Below are 16,946 nucleotides of genomic sequence, written 5' to 3'. Positions count from 1 at the left end.
AGAAAAACTACATTTATAATTGTATGAAAAAGAGAGAGCAAATAAGTCAATCCTTTTCTATAATTATACAGTTTTAAGTGTGTATGGTAGCGTAAGGTCGATGATACAAAAGATTAATGGAAGCCTGTCAGGGACACTAAGACTTTTACGTTTCCACAATAAAAGTCACACAGTAGAAGGTACACACATGATAGTCAGGACTGTTGCCATCATCCTCTGACTCTCGGATGCAGCAGTCCAGTAGGTGCTGAGCAGGTTACAGGGAGATAACAAGGGGACATTGTCATCTGGTTAAACCACTGTTGGTTAGCGTTGCAAAATTACTTTAACTTTCCTTAAATTCCCAATTTTTCCTAGAAATCCCTGGTTGGAGGATTCTGGATTTCCTGCAAATTCCCTCCTGATTTTGGGAAAACTCCAACTGGGATTTCATGAAAAACAGGGAATTTTAGGAAAGTTACTGGAATCTTGCAACGCTGCACACTTTTCCTACAGATTTGTTTATAAAGTCAATGCCCAAGCCTATCAGATAACTTTATTTTTATTTTTATCAAGTCAGTTGACTTGAGAACAACACCAAAGATGACTACATACAGTAGGCATATATACCGTTTACATCGTTTCATTGCTGCATGTTTTGCCATCATTTCACAATAATATACTGTATTGGAATTGTTCAGGTGTGTGAAGGGGTCAAACCTTGCAAGACTCTGGCAACAAGTCAACCAGTTCCAACACTGGACAACGTTGGCCAGCATCATGTTTGAACGTCCTCAGGGTGTCACTACATCTGCAATAAACAAAACAAACAAACAAATGATGCATGGACACATGGCACTGTGCTAATCTGGAAGGATCCGAGAACTTTCACAAGTCTTTGAAAGTATCCATACTACAGGGCCCAGAGTTGTTCCTGTGCTGATGACCTGACCTAGTCATGGCACAAAAGGGTTAGGGACCCACTGGACTGGGGCTGTACAATTCCCGTAACTTTCCCCAAATCTGTAGGTGTTCCAGAAATGTTGGTTGGAGAACTATAGATTACCTGCTTACTCCCTCCTAATTCCAGGAAACTGCTAACCAGTTCCTGTCGATGATGACCTGAACTAACCCTCTGGAATGTTCCAACCAGGAACCAAAACCTAGGGGATTTCGGCAATTCTGCAACCCTCAGCCCACATGACTGATCAAACCTGTCACTGTCGATGATGGCGTTGACCACATCCTTCCTCCTGTGTTGCAGTGCTTCGTGGAAGAAGGAGGCGTGGCTCTTGTTGAGGCTGATCTCCGCCCCTCTCTGCAGCAGCAGTCTCACTGCAGCTACGTGGCCCTCCCGGGCTGCCACGTGCAGTGCTGTGCTCTGATCACAACAACATAAGATTTGTGAATTTACATCGTCACCTAATCAACACATCTCGAGGAACGTTTAATGATTCATTCATACATAGAGAAGTCTCTGCAGAATTTAAAGCATTTCAAAATGAATAATCTTGCTCCCAACGGGGGTGATGATTGCTGTTAGAATGTCTAGCTAGGCTAAATATCATGCTTGTTTTTTCTTTTCTTTTTTACATATGGCAGCTAAAAATGTAATTTTGTATACGAAACTGATATGTCCTGAATTTAGCGAAAGACAGAATGAAACGTAAAGGTTGTCTGAAATAAATGTAAAGGTTGTCTGAATGAATCGTAAAGGTTGTCTGAATGAAACGTAAAGGTTGTCTGAATGAAACGTAAAGGTTGTCTGAATGAATCGTAAAGGTTGTCTGAATGAAACGTAAAGGTTGTCTGAATGAATCGTAAAGGTTGTCTGAATGAAACGTAAAGGTTGTCTGAATGAAACGTAAAGGTTGTCTGAATGAAACGTAAAGGTGGTCTGAATGAAACGTAAAGGTTGTCTGAATGAAACGTAAAGGTGGTCTGAATGAAGCGTAAAGGTGGTCTGAATGAAACGTAAAGGTGGTCTGAATGAAACGTAAAGGTTGTCTGAATGAAACGTAAAGGTTGTCTGAATGAAACGTAAAGGTGGTCTGAATGAAACGTAAAGGTTGTCTGAATGAAACGTAAAGGTGGTCTGAATGAAACGTAAAGGTTGTCTGAATGAAACGTAAAGGTGGTCTGAATGAAACGTAAAGGTTGTCTGAATGAAACGCAAAGGTTGTGTGAATGAATCGTAAAGGTTGTCTGAATGAAACGTAAAGGTTGTCTGAATGAAACGTAAAGGTTGTCTGAATGAAACGTAAAGGTTGTCTGAATGAAACGCAAAGGTTGTGTGAATGAATCGTAAAGGTTGTCTGAATGAATCGTAAAGGTTGTCTGAATGAAACGTAAAGGTGGTCTGAATGAAACGTAAAGGTTGTCTGAATGAAACGTAAAGGTTGTCTGAATGAAACGCAAAGGTTGTGTGAATGAAACGTAAAGGTTGTCTGAATGAAACGTAAAGGTGGTCTGAATGAAATGTAAAGGTTGTCTGAATGAAACGTAAAGGTTGTCTGAATTAAACATAAAGGTTGTGTCATGACGCTAGTCCTTCCAGTGATTTGGCTAGAAGAAATGTGAACAACCCCCCTGAGAGCTTGCTCCACACGTGAAATGGTTTGAACTCTGAACTATTGATCTCTCAAGAATAAGTGAGTCCTAGATTACAGCCTAATGGACTGCAGCTGGAAAGGTAGCAAATCTAGTAAGAATATTGACCGAAACAGATGAACATCTCACTCCACATGACCCGGCAGAATCTACAAAGCAGAATGGCGACCTCGACTGGGCAGACCAGAGCCTCATATCACCAGCTCCATCGTAAATACTGATTACATTCCTTTATCCGAACGAGCGATTGTAAAAGCGCATATGCGTTCATATTTATGCGAGAATAGATTCCCATGTCCAATAGAGACCCATGTTCCTTTGTATTCCTCTGCCCCCTTTTCCTCTCTGAATTTATCATGTTATAACCAAACTGTTTTTGTTTAGCCCACCAGGGACGGTATTTACAGTATAATGTTATTATATATTGTATATTCTGTAATTGTTTAATTAGTTAGTAAATAAATCATTGAGACAATTGGTCTATGGAGGATTCATAGTGAAGGCTGGGTTCGTGCAGATAACCAATCATTTTACTTTAAGAGTGGATTTGGGAGGTAGCTGCTCTATATAAACTAACTCTTCCGTGGTGCCCCAGGTTTTTAACGAGTTTATTGTTGCATGGTTTAATTCAATCACTTAATCAATCAAACGTTAGGTAATCGATTTGATAAAATAGCTTGTCATCACATTAAAGATGTCAGAGACACGACAGTGGTCTGACTGAAACAAAGGTTGTCCGAACCCCATCCTCATCCAGCTTGTCCAGCAGTTTGATGTTGGTGGCCAGGACGATCTTCATGGTCTGTGTGTACCCCTCTGCCGCCGCATGGTGTAAACAGGTCCACCCTTTGTAATCACTAAGGAAGAGAGAGACGAGACAGAATACACCAGTGACAATAACACACCGTTACATTCTTCACGTAGGGTTGCAAAATTCAGCTACATTTCCCAGAATTCCCAGTTGAAGAATCCCGGATTACCTATTTATTCCCTCCGGATTCTAGTAAAATTCCATCCGGGAGTTTCAGAATAACAAGGCGCTTTTGGGACATTTACAGAAATGTTGGTGATCCTACTCCTACGTCAGTATTTACAGATTGGCTTGACGATCTGTTGCAAACCTTTAAAGACAAAATCTGTGCCACTATCTTCCTCACTGTGAACAGCCTAGTCATGTACAGACGTGTCAGTGCTAGTACCTGTGAAAGAGAGCTCCTTTACGAAGCAGCAGCTCCACCACTTTGGCGTGTCCCCCTCCAGAGGCCAGGTGTAGGGGAGTCAAGCCTCTCTCGTCCCCCTCGTTCAGCAGGCGGGAGTCTGTGATGGTCTCCAGCAGACGCTGGCAGGTGTTAATACGACCATACCTGATGAGAAGAGAGTTAGATGTATACCTGGTGTTAATATGAACATATCTTATGAGAGGAGAGTTAGGGGGGTGTTTGTGTGTGAGAGTGGGATGAGGGTGAGGAAAAAATATACAGTACCAGTCAAAAGTTTGGACACACGTACGTTTTCCAAGATTTATCTTTATTTTTTACTATTTTCCACATTGTAGAATAATAGTGAAGAAATCAAAACTATGAAAAAACACATATGGAATCATGTAGTAACCAAAAAAGTGTTTAACAAATGAAAATATATTTTATATTTGAGATTCTTCAAAGTAGCCACGCTTTGCCTTGATGACAGGTTGTCACTAGTTACTACAGCCACAAAGTAAAAATTGTCTATATCGTGAAAATTCATGAAAACAAAACGTTGCTTTTTGGTCTTAATTTTAGGTCAGTGTTAGGGATAACTTCAGCAGTGTGGTTATGGTTAGAGTTAGGTTTGAAATCTGATTTTAAGAAAATAAATCGAAGATTGCTACCATGCTGTGTTGCTGTCATGTGTTGCTGCCTTGCTATGTTGTTGTCTTAGGTCTCTCTTTATGTAGTGTTGTGTTGTCTCTCTTGTTGTGATGTGTGTTTTGTCCTATATTTATATTGTATTTTTTTATTTTTTATTTTTAATCCCAGGCCCCCATGAATAAGAATTTGTTCTTAACTGACTTGTCTAGTTAAATAAAGGTTCAAATAAATAAATAAAATATGCAAATTGTTTCTCAAAACAAATCGAAAATACAGTAGGGTACATCCAGTAGTAGAAAATATACTTCAAAGTAAAATATAAACTGTCTTGATGTGCCTTCCAATTCGTCTGTAGACTATAAATTGCACTGGGATCACATACAGCTTATTAGAGATTCACATTATCATTTGTTGTATGGCTACTTTGGGAATATGAACCCGACAGAAAAAGTGATAACCGGTATAACCAATGTCACAAAAAATGACTCACCTTTTAGCCAGGTACAATTCTATGGCAAAGAATCCTTCAGAACTAACCTGAGGGGTATCCTCAAAATCAGGTTTGGGGACTTAGCTAGATAACTTTGGTCAACTCTGAGTTCAACTCGGGACAACCAGTCATACGAATGTGGTTCACCTTTTAGTCAGGTAAATCTATATGAATCCTTAGGAACTAACTTGCTCCTCATTGCGTCATCATCCCATGAATTTGAGGAAGAAGACTGATTGAATATTTTATGAATCAAACATTATTTTGTTAGAATTTTTTTATTTTATGATAATACCTATCATAATAATACCTATCATAATAATACCTATCATAATAATACCTAATACCTATCATAATAATACCTATCATAATAATACCTATCATAATAATACCTATCATAATAATACCTATCATAATAATACCTATCATAATAATACCTAATACCTATCATAATAATACCTATCATAATAATACCTATCATAATAATACCTATCATAATAATACCTAATACCTATCATAATAATACCTATCATAATAATACCTATCATAATAATACCTATCATAATAATACCTATCATAATAATACCTAATACATATCATAATAATACCTAATACCTATCATAATAATACCTAATACCTATCATAATAATACCTATCATAATAATACCTATCATAATAATACCTATCATAATAATACCTAATACCTATCATAATAATACCTAATACCTATCATAATAATACCTATCATAATAATACCTATCATAATAATACCTATCATAATAATACCTAATACCTATCATAATAATACCTATCATAATAATACCTATCATAATAATACCTATCATAATAATACCTATCATAATAATACCTAATACCTATTTATTTTTTTATTTTACCGTTATTTTACCAGGTAAGTTGACTGAGAACACGTTCTCATTTGCAGCAACGACCTGGGGAATAGTTACAGGGGAGAGGAGGGGGATGAATGAGCCAATTGTAAACTGGGGATTATTAGGTGACCGTGATGGTTGAGGGCCAGATTGGGAATTTAGCCAGGACACCGGGGTTAACACCCCTACTCTTACGATAAGTGCCATGGGATCTTTAATGACCTCAGAGAGTCAGGACACCCGTTTAACGTCCCATCCGAAAGACGGCACCCTACACAGAGCAGTGTCCCCAATCACTGCCCTGGTGCATTGGGATCTTTGTTTAGACCAGAGGAAAGAGTGCCTCCTACTGGCCCTCCAACACCACTTCCAGCAGCACCTGGTCTCCCATCCAGGGACTGACCAGGACCAACCCTGCTTAGCTTCAGAAGCAAGCCAGCAGTGGTATGCAGGGTGGTATGCTGCATAATAATACCTATCATAATAATACCTATCATAATAATACCTAACATAATAATACCTATCATAATAATACCTATCATAATAATACCTAATACCTATCATAATAATACCTAATACCTATCATAATAATACCTATCATAATAATACCTAATACCTATCATAATAATACCTAATACCTATCATAATAATACCTAATACCTATCATAATAATACCTATCATAATAATACCTATCATAATAATACCTATCATAATAATACCTATCATAATAATACCTAATACCTATCATAATAATACCTATCATAATAATACCTATCATAATAATACCTATCATAATAATACCTATCATAAGAATACCTATCATAATAATACCTAACACCTATCACATTACTTAGTAATGACAGAATGCATTTGAATCTTCACGCACAGGAAAACTTTTGTATGACAAATAAAACTATTATTATACAATTATTTTATCGATAGGAGTGGAGAAAAAAAGGTGCTTAGGCATTAATAAAGACATAATGATAAGTAATAAAAATAAAGATAATAAAGACGGCATTTCTAAGAGCAAACTTGCAAGATAACTTCTCTTTCATTTTTATTTCGGCACAAATGAAAATGTGTCACTAACTCGCCCATAGATTGATGTTTCAGCATTGTCCCAATGAAGAGTTTGGTGTTCGACTTGCCACGTGTGACATGTACGAGCAGTTACAAGCCTGGCTAAAGCGAGCGGCAGGCGGACGAGCAATATCCACCGTCGTAGTACTGTAGGCCTACGGATGAAGCCTGAGCTAGAATGTGAAGCTAACTGAAGCTGGTTCGCTTTAGAAAACCCTGAGTAGATCTAACTTGCTTCGTGGGATACGCCTCTGCTCCGGGGAAGGCAAACTCCATTTGCCTTCCCCGACTTGTCTGAGCCGCAAGATGAGGACCGATGAAATCAGAAATCACCCTCCCTCTTGCAAAGATTGAGTCATCATCAATGGTGTAAAGTACTTTAGTAAAAATACTTTAAAGTACTTCTTAAGTCGTTTTCTGGGGTTATATTCTTTACTTTACTACATTTTTGACAACCTTTACTTCACTAGAGAAAATATTGTACTTTTTACTCAATATATTTTCCCTGAATACCTATAGTACTCATTGCATTTTGAATGCTTAGCAAGACAGGAAAATTGTCAAATTCATGCACTTATCAAGAGAACACATGGTAATCTCTACTGCCTCTGGTCTGGTGGACTCACTAAACAGAGAACACATGGTCATCACTACTGCCTCTGGTCTAGTGGACTCACTAAACAGAGAACACATGGTCATCACTACTGCCTCTGGTCTGGTGGACTCACTAAACAGAGAACACATGGTCATCTCTACTGCCTCTGGTCTGGTGGACTCACTAAACAGAGAACACATGGTCATCTCTACTGCCTCTGGTCTGGTGGACTCACTAAACACACATGCATCTTCTGTGAATAATGTCAGAGTGTTGGAGTGAAAATGAAAATGTGTCCCTGACTTCCCCATGGATTGATGTTTCAGCATTGTCTCAGCAATGCATCCACCACTTGGCCTAACAAACACTCACTGGGCAGCGAAGTGCAGGGCCGACTTCTTGTCCTTGGACTTGCGCTCCAGAGAGACCTGTAGAACCAGGATGTTTTTGACAGATTCGTGGATGCCCAGTCTGCAAGCGTAGTGGAGCGGGGTGCAGCCCTCGTTGTCCTCGGTACTCAACAGATCCATCATACTGCTGTGCTGTAGGGGGCAAGACACACACACACACGTAAGTAAACAGATATGTACACACCCACACTACAACACTGACTTCCTGAGAGCAGATAGACAGACTGTCCCACCCATGTTATGCTGATGAATGAGGACCCAACAGCGACGTAATAGTAACAGAGTCTTTATTCCAGTATCAAACAAACAATGATTCTCCTGGATATATCAAAGGTAAATCCAAAACAGGAAACTGAAATCCTCTCGTCAGTAGAGAGGAACGACAGGAGACGCGACCACAGACTGCAGGTCGCTTCAGGAAGGCACAGGCCGTAGCTGACATAGACACCTGCTCACACGCAGCATCTGAAGAAGGCAAAAACACGACAGGGCGGAACAAGGACACAGGAACAGCAAACATCAAACAAGAATCCGACCAGGCAGAAGCGGAAAACAGAGGGAGAAATAGGGACTCTAATCAGAGGGCAAAATAGGGGACAGGTGTGAAAGAGTAAATGAGGTCGTTAGGAGAATGAGAAACAGCTGGGAGCAGGAACGGAACGATAGAGAGAGAGAGCGGGAGAGGGAGAGAGGGAGGAGGAGAGAGAGAGAGAGAAAGAGGGAAAGAACCTAATAAGACCAGCAGAGGGAAGCACAGGGACAAGACATGAAGATCAAAGACAAAACATGACAGTACCCCCCCACTCACCGAGCGCCTCCTGGCGCACTCGAGGAGGAACCCTGGCGGCAACGAAGGAAATCATCAATCAACGAACGGTCCAGCACGTCCCGAGATGGAACCCAACTCCTCTCCTCAGGACCGTAACCCTCCCAATCCACTAAGTACTGGTGACCACGTCCCCGAGAACGCATGTCCATGATCTTTCGTACCTTGTAAATAGGAGCGCCCTCGACAAGGACGGGGGGGGGGGGAGGGAAGACGAACGGGGGCGCGAAGAAAAGGCTTGACACAAGAGACATGGAAGACAGGGTGGACGCGACGAAGATGTCGCGGAAGAAGCAGTCGCACAGCGACAGGATTGACGACCTGAGAGACACGGAACGGACCAATGAACCGCGGAGTCAACTTGCGAGAAGCTGTCGTAAGGGGAAGGTTACGAGTGGAAAGCCACACTCTCTGACCGCGACAATACCTAGGACTCCTAATCCTACGTTTATTGGCGGCTCTCACAGTCTGCGCCCTGTAACGGCAAAGTGCAGACCTGACCCTCCTCCAGGTGCGCTCACAACGTTGGACAAAAGCCTGAGCGGAGGGAACACTGGACTCGGCGAGCTGGGACGAGAACAGAGGAGGCTGGTACCCAAGACTACTCTGAAACGGAGATAGCCCGGTAGCAGACGAAGGAAGCGAGTTGTGAGCGTACTCAGCCCAGGGGAGCTGTTCTGCCCAAGACGCAGGGTTTCGAAACGAAAGGCTGCGTAATATGCGACCAATCGACTGATTGGCCCTTTCTGCTTGACCGTTAGACTGGGGATGAAACCCGGAAGAGAGACTGACGGAAGCACCAATCAAACGACAGAACTCCCTCCAAAACTGTGACGTGAATTGCGGACCTCTGTCTGAAACGGCGTCTAACGGGAGGCCATGAATTCTGAACACATTCTCAATGATGATTTGTGCCGTCTCCTTAGCGGAAGGAAGCTTAGCGAGGGGAATGAAATGTGCCGCCTTAGAGAACCTATCGATAACCGTAAGAATCACAGTCTTCCCCGCAGACGAAGGCAGACCGGTAATAAAGTCTAAGGCGATGTGAGACCATGGTCGAGAAGGAATGGGAAGCGGTCTGAGACGACCGGCAGGAGGAGAGTTACCTGACTTAGTCTGCGCGCAGTCCGAACAAGCAGCCACGAAACGGCGCGTGTCCCGCTCCTGAGTAGGCCACCAAAACCGCTGGCGAATAGAAGCAAGCGTACCCCGAACGCCGGGATGGCCAGCTAACTTGGCAGAGTGAGCCCACTGAAGAACAGCCAGACGAGTAGAGACAGGAACGAACAGAAGGTTACTAGGACAAGCGCGCGGCGACGCAGTGTGAGTGAGTGCTTGCTTTACCTGTCTCTCAATTCCCCAGACAGTCAACCCGACAACACGCCCTTCAGGGAGAATCCCCTCGGGGTCGGTAGAAGCCACAGAAGAACTAAAGAGACGGGATAAGGCATCAGGCTTGGTGTTCTTATTTCCCGGACGATAGGAAATCACGAACTCGAAACGAGCGAAAAACAACGCCCAACGAGCCTGACGTGCATTAAGTCGTTTGGCAGAACGGATGTACTCAAGGTTCTTATGGTCAGTCCAAACGACAAAAGGAACGGTCGCCCCCTCCAACCACTGTCGCCATTCGCCTATGGCTAAGCGGATGGCGAGCAGTTCGCGGTTACCCACATCATAGTTGCGTTCCGATGGCGACAGGCGATGAGAAAAGTAAGCGCAAGGATGGACCTTATCGTCAGACTGGAAGCGCTGAGACAGAATGGCTCCCACGCCCACCTCTGAAGCGTCAACCTCGACAATGAATTGTTTAGTGACGTCAGGAGTAACAAGGATAGGGGCGGATGTAAAACGCTTCTTGAGGAGATCAAAAGCTCCCTGGGCGGAACCGGACCACTTAAAGCAAGTCTTGACAGAAGTCAGAGCTGTGAGAGGGGCAGCCACTTGACCGAAATTACGAAAGAAACGCCGATAGAAATTAGCGAAACCGAGAAAGCGCTGCAACTCGACACGTGACTTAGGAACGGGCCAATCGCTGACAGCCTGGACCTTAGCGGGATCCATCTGAATGCCTTCAGCGGAAATAACAGAACCGAGAAATGTGACAGAGGAGACATGAAAGGCGCACTTCTCAGCCTTCACGTAGAGACAATTCTCTAAAAGGCGCTGGAGTACACGTCGAACGTGCTGAACATGAATCTCGAGTGACGGTGAAAAAATCAGGATATCGTCAAGGTAAACGAAAACAAAAATGTTCAGCATGTCTCTCAGTACATCATTAACTAATGCCTGAAAGACAGCTGGAGCATTAGCGAGACCGAACGGCAGAACCCGGTATTCAAAATGCCCTAACGGAGTGTTAAACGCCGTTTTCCACTCGTCCCCCTCTCTGATGCGTACGAGATGGTAAGCGTTACGAAGGTCCAACTTAGTAAAGAACCTGGCTCCCTGCAAAATCTCGAAGGCTGACGACATAAGGGGAAGCGGATAACGATTCTTAACCGTTATGTCATTCAGCCCTCGATAATCCACGCAGGGGCGCAGAGTACCGTCCTTCTTCTTAACAAAGAAAAATCCCGCTCCGGCGGGAGAGGAAGAAGGCACCACGGTACCGGCGTCGAGAGAAACAGACAGATAATCCTCGAGAGCCTTACGTTCGGGAGCCGACAGAGAGTATAGTCTACCCCGAGGGGGAGTGGTCCCCGGAAGGAGATCAATACAACAATCATACGACCGGTGAGGAGGAAGGGAGCTGGCTCTGGACCGACTGAAGACCGTGCGCAGATCATGATATTCCTCCGGCACTCCTGTCAAATCACCAGGTTCCTCCTGAGTAGAGGGGACAGAAGACACAGGAGGGATAGCAGACATTAAACACTTCACATGACAAGAAACGTTCCAGGATAGGATAGAATTACTAGACCAATTAATAGAAGGATTATGACATACTAGCCAGGGATGACCCAAAACAACAGGTGTAAAAGGTGAACGAAAAATCAAAAAGGAAATGGTCTCACTGTGGTTACCAGATACTGTGAGGGTTAAAGGTAGTGTCTCACATCTGATACTGGGGAGAAGACTACCATCTAAGGCGAACATGGGCGTGGGCTTCCCTAACTGTCTGAGAGGAATGTCATGTTTCCGAGCCCATGCTTCGTCCATAAAACAACCCTCAGCCCCAGAGTCTATCAAGGCACTGCAGGAAGCAGCTGAACCGGTCCAGCGTAGATGGACCGACAAGGTAGTACAGGATCTTGATGGAGAGACCTGAGTAGTAGCGCTCACCAGTAGCCCTCCGCTTACTGATGAGCTCTGGCTTTTACTGGACATGACATGACAAAATGTCCAGCAGAACCGCAATAGAGGCAAAGGCGGTTGGTGATTCTCCGTTCCCTCTCCTTAGTCGAGATGCGAATACCTCCCAGCTGCATGGGCTCAGTCTCTGAGCCGGTGGGAGGAGATGGTTGAGATGCGGAGAGGGGAAACACCGTTAACGCGAGCTCTCTTCCACGAGCTCGGTGACGAAGATCTACCCGTCGTTCTATGCGGATGGCGAGTGCAATCAAAGAGTCCACGCTGGAAGGAACCTCCCGGGAGAGAATCTCATCCTTAACCTCAGCGTGAAGTCCCTCCAGAAAACGAGCGAGCAACGCCGGCTCGTTCCAGTCACTGGAGGCAGCAAGAGTGCGAAACTCTATAGAGTAATCCGTTATGGATCGATCACCTTGACATAGGGAAGCCAGGGCCCTGGAAGCCTCCTTCCCAAAAACTGAACGATCAAAAACCCGTATCATCTCCTCTTTAAAGTTCTGATAATCGTTAGAACACTCAGCCCTTGCCTCCCAGATAGCTGTGCCCCACTCCCGAGCCCGACCAGTAAGGAGTGATATGACGTAAGCGATCCGAGCTCTCTCTCTTGAGTACGTGTTGGGCTGGAGAGAGAACACAATATCACACTGGGTGAGAAAGGAGCGACACTCAGTGGGCTGCCCAGAGTAACATGGTGGGTTATTAACCCTAGGTTCCGGAGACTCGGAAGACCAGGAAGTAGCTGGTGGCACGAGATGAAGACTCTGAAACTGTCCAGAGAGATCGGAGACCTGAGCGGCCAGGGTCTCAACGGCATGACGAGCAGCAAACAATTCCTGCTCGTGTCTGCCGAGCATTGCTCCCTGGAACTCGACGGCAGTGTTGAGAGAATCCATAGTCGCTGGGTCCATCCTGGTCGGATTCTTCTGTTATGCTGATGAATGAGGACCCAACAGCGACGTAATAGTAACAGAGTCTTTATTCCAGTATCAAACAAACAATGATTCTCCTGGATATATCAAAGGTAAATCCAAAACAGGAAACTGAAATCCTCTCGTCAGTAGAGAGGAACGACAGGAGACGCGACCACAGACTGCAGGTCGCTTCAGGAAGGCACAGGCCGTAGCTGACATAGACACCTGCTCACACGCAGCATCTGAAGAAGGCAAAAACACGACAGGGCGGAACAAGGACACAGGAACAGCAAACATCAAACAAGAATCCGACCAGGCAGAAGCGGAAAACAGAGGGAGAAATAGGGACTCTAATCAGAGGGCAAAATAGGGGACAGGTGTGAAAGAGTAAATGAGGTCGTTAGGAGAATGAGAAACAGCTGGGAGCAGGAACGGAACGATAGAGAGAGAGAGCGGGAGAGGGAGAGAGGGAGGAGGAGAGAGAGAGAGAGAAAGAGGGAAAGAACCTAATAAGACCAGCAGAGGGAAGCACAGGGACAAGACATGAAGATCAAAGACAAAACATGACAACCCAAAAGGTCTACTAAAGTCCTTTGAGTCTGATTCATTCTGTCTCGGCCAGTACTGTAGCTAAAGTAGGCAACAGCAGACGGCTGAGGCATTGGGAAAACCTCTAAATGGTTTTAATAAACTATCACAGAGAGTAATCCAACTTAATTCGATACTAGAAACAGACTCAGCACAAATGGTTCATGGCGAGAGAGAGAACATTTAATTATCTTTAACAATAGGCAGTGTATATTCAGCTGGCAGAAAGTGATTGGCAGCAGAAGGCATTATGCCGCCCATTCTTCTCTACAGATCCTCTCAAGCTCTATCAGCTCTATCAGCTCTATCAGCTCTATCAGCTCTATCAGCTATATCAGCTCTATCAGCTCTATCAGCTCTATCAGCACTATCAGGTCTATCAGCTCTATCAGCTCTATCGGCACTATCGGCTCTATCGGCTCTATCGGCTCTATCAGCACTATCAGCTCTATCAGCACTATCAGCTCTATCAGCACTATCAGCACTATCAGCTCTATCAGCACTATCAGCTCTATCAGCACTATCAGCTCTATCAGCTCTATCAGCACTATCGGCTCTATCGGCTCTATCGGCTCTATCAGCTCTATCAGCACTATCAGCACTATCAGCTCTATCAGCTCTATCAGCTCTATCAGCACTATCAGCTCTATCAGCTCTATCAGGATGGATGGGGAGCGTCACAGCACAGCTACAGTTGCAAGAAAAAGTTTTTGAACCCTTTGGAATTACCTGGATTTCTGCATTGATTACTCATGAAACGTGGTCTGATCTTCATCTAAGTCACACTAATAGACAAACACAATCTGACTAAACTAATAACACACAAACTGTTGTACTGTATGTATATACTGTTCTCTATATCATCTACTGCATCTTGCCATCTTTATGTAATACATGTATCACTACCCACTTTAAACTATGCCACTTTTATATGTTTACATACCCTACATTACTCATCTCATATGTATATACCGTACTCTATACCATCTACTGCATCTTGCCTATGCCCTTCTGTACCATCACTCATTCATATATCTATGTACATATTCTTCATCCCTTTACACTTGTGTGTATAGGTAGTTGTTGTGAAATTGTTAGGTTAGATTACTCGTTGGTTATTACTGCATTGTCGGAACTAGAAGCACAAGCATTTCGCTACACTCGCATTAACATCTGCTAACCATGTGTATGTGACAAATAAAATTTGATTTGATTTGACTTTTCAAATTTGTATTGAAGACATTGAGAAATCATTCACAGTGCCGGATGGAAAAACCTTGGTGTTCATCAATCCACGGTAAGACATATTGTCTACAAATGGAGAAGATTCAGGACTGTTGCTACTCTCCCTAGGAGTGGGTGTCCTGCGAAGATCACTCCGAGAGCACAAAGAGCAATCCTGAAAGAGGTGAGAAAGAACCCAAGGGTAACATCAAAAGACCTCTAAAAGACTCTACAAACAATGTCTGTGTTCATGTGTCCACTATCAGAAAATCACTGAACCCCAATGGTGTTCATGGAAGGACACCACAAAGGAAACCACTGTTTGCCCAAGATCACCCGGATGTTCCACAACGCTTCTGGGAAAATGTGCTGTGGACAGATGAGACAAAGGTTTAACTTTTTGGGAAAAATGCAAAAATGCACAAGGAAAACGAGCACTGCACACCAACACCAAGACCTCATCTCAACTGTAAAGTATGGTTGAGGGAGCATCATGGTTTGGGGCTGCTTTGCTGCCTCAGGGCCTGGACACCTTGCAATCATTGAGGGAACAATGAATTCAAAAGTGTATCAAGACATTTTACAGGAGAATGTCAGGGCAGCATTCCATGACCTCAAGCATAAGAGAGGTTGTGTGACGCAACAAGACAATGGCCCAAAGCACACAAGTAAATCAACTAAAGAATGGCTGAACAGGAAGAAGATTTGTGTTTTGGAATGGCCAAGTCAGAGTCCTGACAAACCCAATTGAGATGCTGTGGCATGACAAGAAGAGGGCTGTGCAATCAAGACAACCCAGAAATAGTGATGAACTGAAACAGATTTGTAGGGAGGAACGGTTCAAAATTCCTCCTCAACGTTGTGCAAGTCTTATAAGCAGCTACAGAAAATGTTTTACAGCATGCACTTTGATTGATTACACAATGTCTTAAAAAAAAAGGTGAAAAGTACAACGGTTCGTGTGTTATTAGTTTAGTCGGATTCTGTTAGTCTATTACTGTGACTTAGATGAAGATCAGACCACGTTTCATGAGTAATCAATGCAGAAATCCAGGTAATTCCAAAGAGTTCACAAACTTTTCTTGCAACTGTATTTTCAGGTCTCTCCAGAGATGTTCGATCGGGTTCAAGTCCGGGCTCTGGCTGGGCCACTCGAGGACATTCAGAGACATTTAGAGTCCCGAAGCCACTCCTGCTTATGTCTTCGTTGTGTGATTATGGTCATTGTCCTGTTGGAAGGTGAACCTTCAACCCAGTCTGAGGTTCTCAGGACTCTGGAGCAGGTTTTCATCAAGGATCTCTCCCCAGGTCTGTGCCTCAACACAATCCTTTCTCTGAGCTCTATGGACAATTCCTTCGACCTCATGGCTTGGTTTTTGCTGTGACTTGCACTGTCAACTGTGGGATCTTATATAGACAGGTGTGTGCCTTTCCAAATCATGTCCAATCAATTGAATTTACCACAGGTGGACTCCAATCAAGTTGTAGAAACATCTCAAGGATGATCAATGGAAACAGGATGCACCTGAGCTCAATTTCGAGTGTCGAAGCAAAGGGTCTTAATACTTATGTAAATAAGGTATTTGTGTGTTTGATTTTATTTTTTTATTTTTTTCGAAAAACCTTTTCTTGCTTTGACATTATTGGTTATTGTGATGTCATTATGGGGTATTGTGTGTAGATTGATGATTATTTAAAAAAAAAATGTTTTTGAATAAGGCTGAAATGTAACAAAATGTGGAAAAAGTCAACGGGTCTTAACAAGGCAAAGGAACTAACAGGTTATAGAGCAAGCAACGCAATTATCACAATAGGGCTTTTTTTCACCTGGCTTTGCTTCCTCTGTGGTTTTACCGCTACTGCAACGCACTAAAGTAATACTGCAAAAAAATGTGGCAAAGCAATACACTTTTTGTCCAGTAAACAAAGTGTTATGTTTTTGGAAAATCTAGTACAACCCATCACTGAGTACCACTCTCCATATTTTCAAGCATAGTGGTGGCTGCATCACGTTATGGGTATGCTTGTAATCGTTAACAAGTTTTTCAGGGCAAAAAGAAACTAAAATCTTTGAGAAAAACCGTGTGAAGTCTACTTTCCAACAGACACTAGGAAATGAATTCACCTTTCAGCAGGACAATAACCTAAAACACAAGGCCAAATATACACTGGAGTTG

General features: G+C 43.3%; 1 protein-coding gene across 1 annotated transcript in view; it reads right to left on the bottom strand.

The window, feature by feature from the left end:
• Window positions 1-16,946, bottom strand: part of LOC139531475 (transient receptor potential cation channel subfamily A member 1-like) — an 87,083-nt gene that overhangs the window by 27,153 nt on the left and 42,984 nt on the right. The window contains exons 11-16 of the mRNA XM_071327952.1: window positions 7,871-8,040; window positions 3,789-3,953; window positions 3,332-3,446; window positions 1,194-1,360; window positions 700-790; window positions 188-247 (exon numbers count right to left, since the gene is read on the bottom strand). Of these exons, the coding sequence (XP_071184053.1) occupies window positions 188-247; window positions 700-790; window positions 1,194-1,360; window positions 3,332-3,446; window positions 3,789-3,953; window positions 7,871-8,040 (768 nt within the window). The remainder of the gene's footprint in view (window positions 1-187; window positions 248-699; window positions 791-1,193; window positions 1,361-3,331; window positions 3,447-3,788; window positions 3,954-7,870; window positions 8,041-16,946) is intronic.

This window comes from Salvelinus alpinus, chromosome 10, assembly GCF_045679555.1.
Source record: "Salvelinus alpinus chromosome 10, SLU_Salpinus.1, whole genome shotgun sequence".
Classification (NCBI taxonomy): domain Eukaryota; kingdom Metazoa; phylum Chordata; class Actinopteri; order Salmoniformes; family Salmonidae; genus Salvelinus; species Salvelinus alpinus.
The sequence above is the reverse complement of the archived record's forward strand: the minus strand, read 5'-3'. Positions and strand labels throughout refer to the sequence as shown.